Genomic DNA, 1,500 nt, shown 5'->3' on the forward strand with positions numbered 1-1,500 from the left:
CGGGGCAAGGCGGCCTCACCGCGATCTCTGCCTCCGGCTGGCTCCCTCTGGCTCCCTCTGGGCCTCCACCCCACCTCTCTCTCCAAATTCTGGCACTTCCGGCCACGTGGGACTCGCCTCTGTGCACCTGGCTCACTTTCTCCCCCGACCCCTGCACGAGCCGAGCCGTTCCTTCTTCAGTCCCAGCTCTGGGCCTGGCTGAAGGTCTCGGCTCAGACGTTGTGTCTGGGAAGCCACCTGTCCTTGGAAAGTCACCTCCAGAGAGGCGGGGACAGCCCGCCCTGCTCCTTCTCTATATCCAGGGCCTGGAGCAGTGCCTGCGCATAGTAGGTGCTCAATAGACGGGACTAAGCCAGTGAATGTGGCCTCCCCCTTCCCCTTGAGCTCTCCTGTCCCAGAAGCTGTCACACTGAAGGGTCCCTCTCTGTGTGACTGTCCCTCCCGCTGGCTGAAATCCATGAGGGCGGGGGTGTGTCTGCCTTCCGCGAAGCTGTACCCCGGGATCGCGCCGCCCACCCCTGGGCCCTCACCGTGCACGATGAGGTAGACCTGAGTGGTGTAGGGCTGGTGGCGGGTCTGGAAGGAGCAGGTGTAGAGGCCCTCGTCGCCCAGCCCCACCTGGGTGATGAGGATGGAGAACTCCTCGGGCGTGTTGATGAGCAGCCGCACCCGCGGGTCGCTGGTCCAGCGGTCGTTGCCCGCGTACAGGATGTTGGAGCGGTTCAGCCAGGCCACGCGGGTCACATGCTCGTCAATGAAGCAGCTGCCAGGAAGGACCAGGGCAGGACGATGCTTCTCTCCCCCACCCTAGCCTGGCCCCAGTCGTCCCATCGTGGGGGCTTGGAGGGGGCGGAGGAGGGCTCATTACATCTCCAGGGCCCACCACCCGCCGTGCGAGGCAGAGGTGACTATGCCCCCTTTACAGGTGGGTAAACGGAGCCTCGGAGAGGGAACGTAGTGGGCCCAAGGGCACATGGAACAGTAGGTTACAGTCATGCAGTGATTGTTATGTGCCAGAGACCCCACGAAGAGGAGGACAGACACCCTGGAAGAGGAGCACAGAGACGCAGAAAGATGAGGGACAGGGACCCAGAGGGAGAGGGCCAGGGGCCCGCAGCGGGCAGAGGCAGAGGCTGGGGACACAGTCCCGGCTCTGCTTCACTGAGCAGCCAGAGGGCCGTGCTCTCCAGGCTCCGTGTGTACAGACCCCTGAATCCTCGCTTCCACCCCGCATGGTGCCGACCGCTCCTCCGCCCTTCTGACAGATGGGGATGCTGAGGCCCAGAATCTGTGCCTCTCATGGCCTCTCTGCCGACGTGGGAGACCTTCTGAGTCCCCATACCTGAGGGTGGCGTTGTCACCTTCGCACACCGTGTAGTTGTCAGCGGGAGAGCTGAACTCCAGGCTTTGGGACAGCAGCCCTGTGGACAGGACGGAGCGGAGGACGGCTCAGCAGGTGCAGACTCAGCCTTGGACTTGATGCACGCCCCACACTCAGCC

General features: G+C 63.9%; 1 protein-coding gene across 1 annotated transcript; it reads right to left on the reverse strand.

Moving 5' to 3' along the window:
• Nucleotides 1-19: 19 nt before the first annotated feature.
• LOC105310738 (igLON family member 5-like) lies at nucleotides 20-1,448 on the reverse strand (the record flags this gene model as incomplete). Its single annotated transcript, XM_011386859.2, has 3 exons — nucleotides 20-317; nucleotides 531-763; nucleotides 1,343-1,448. Coding segments are annotated over 3 exons (524 nt in total), but the record flags the coding sequence as incomplete, so codon positions are not given.
• Between the last annotated feature and the right edge of the window lie 52 nt (nucleotides 1,449-1,500).

This window comes from Pteropus vampyrus, unplaced genomic scaffold (genome assembly GCF_000151845.1).
Source record: "Pteropus vampyrus isolate Shadow unplaced genomic scaffold, Pvam_2.0 Scaffold10396, whole genome shotgun sequence".
Classification (NCBI taxonomy): Eukaryota; Metazoa; Chordata; class Mammalia; order Chiroptera; family Pteropodidae; genus Pteropus; species Pteropus vampyrus.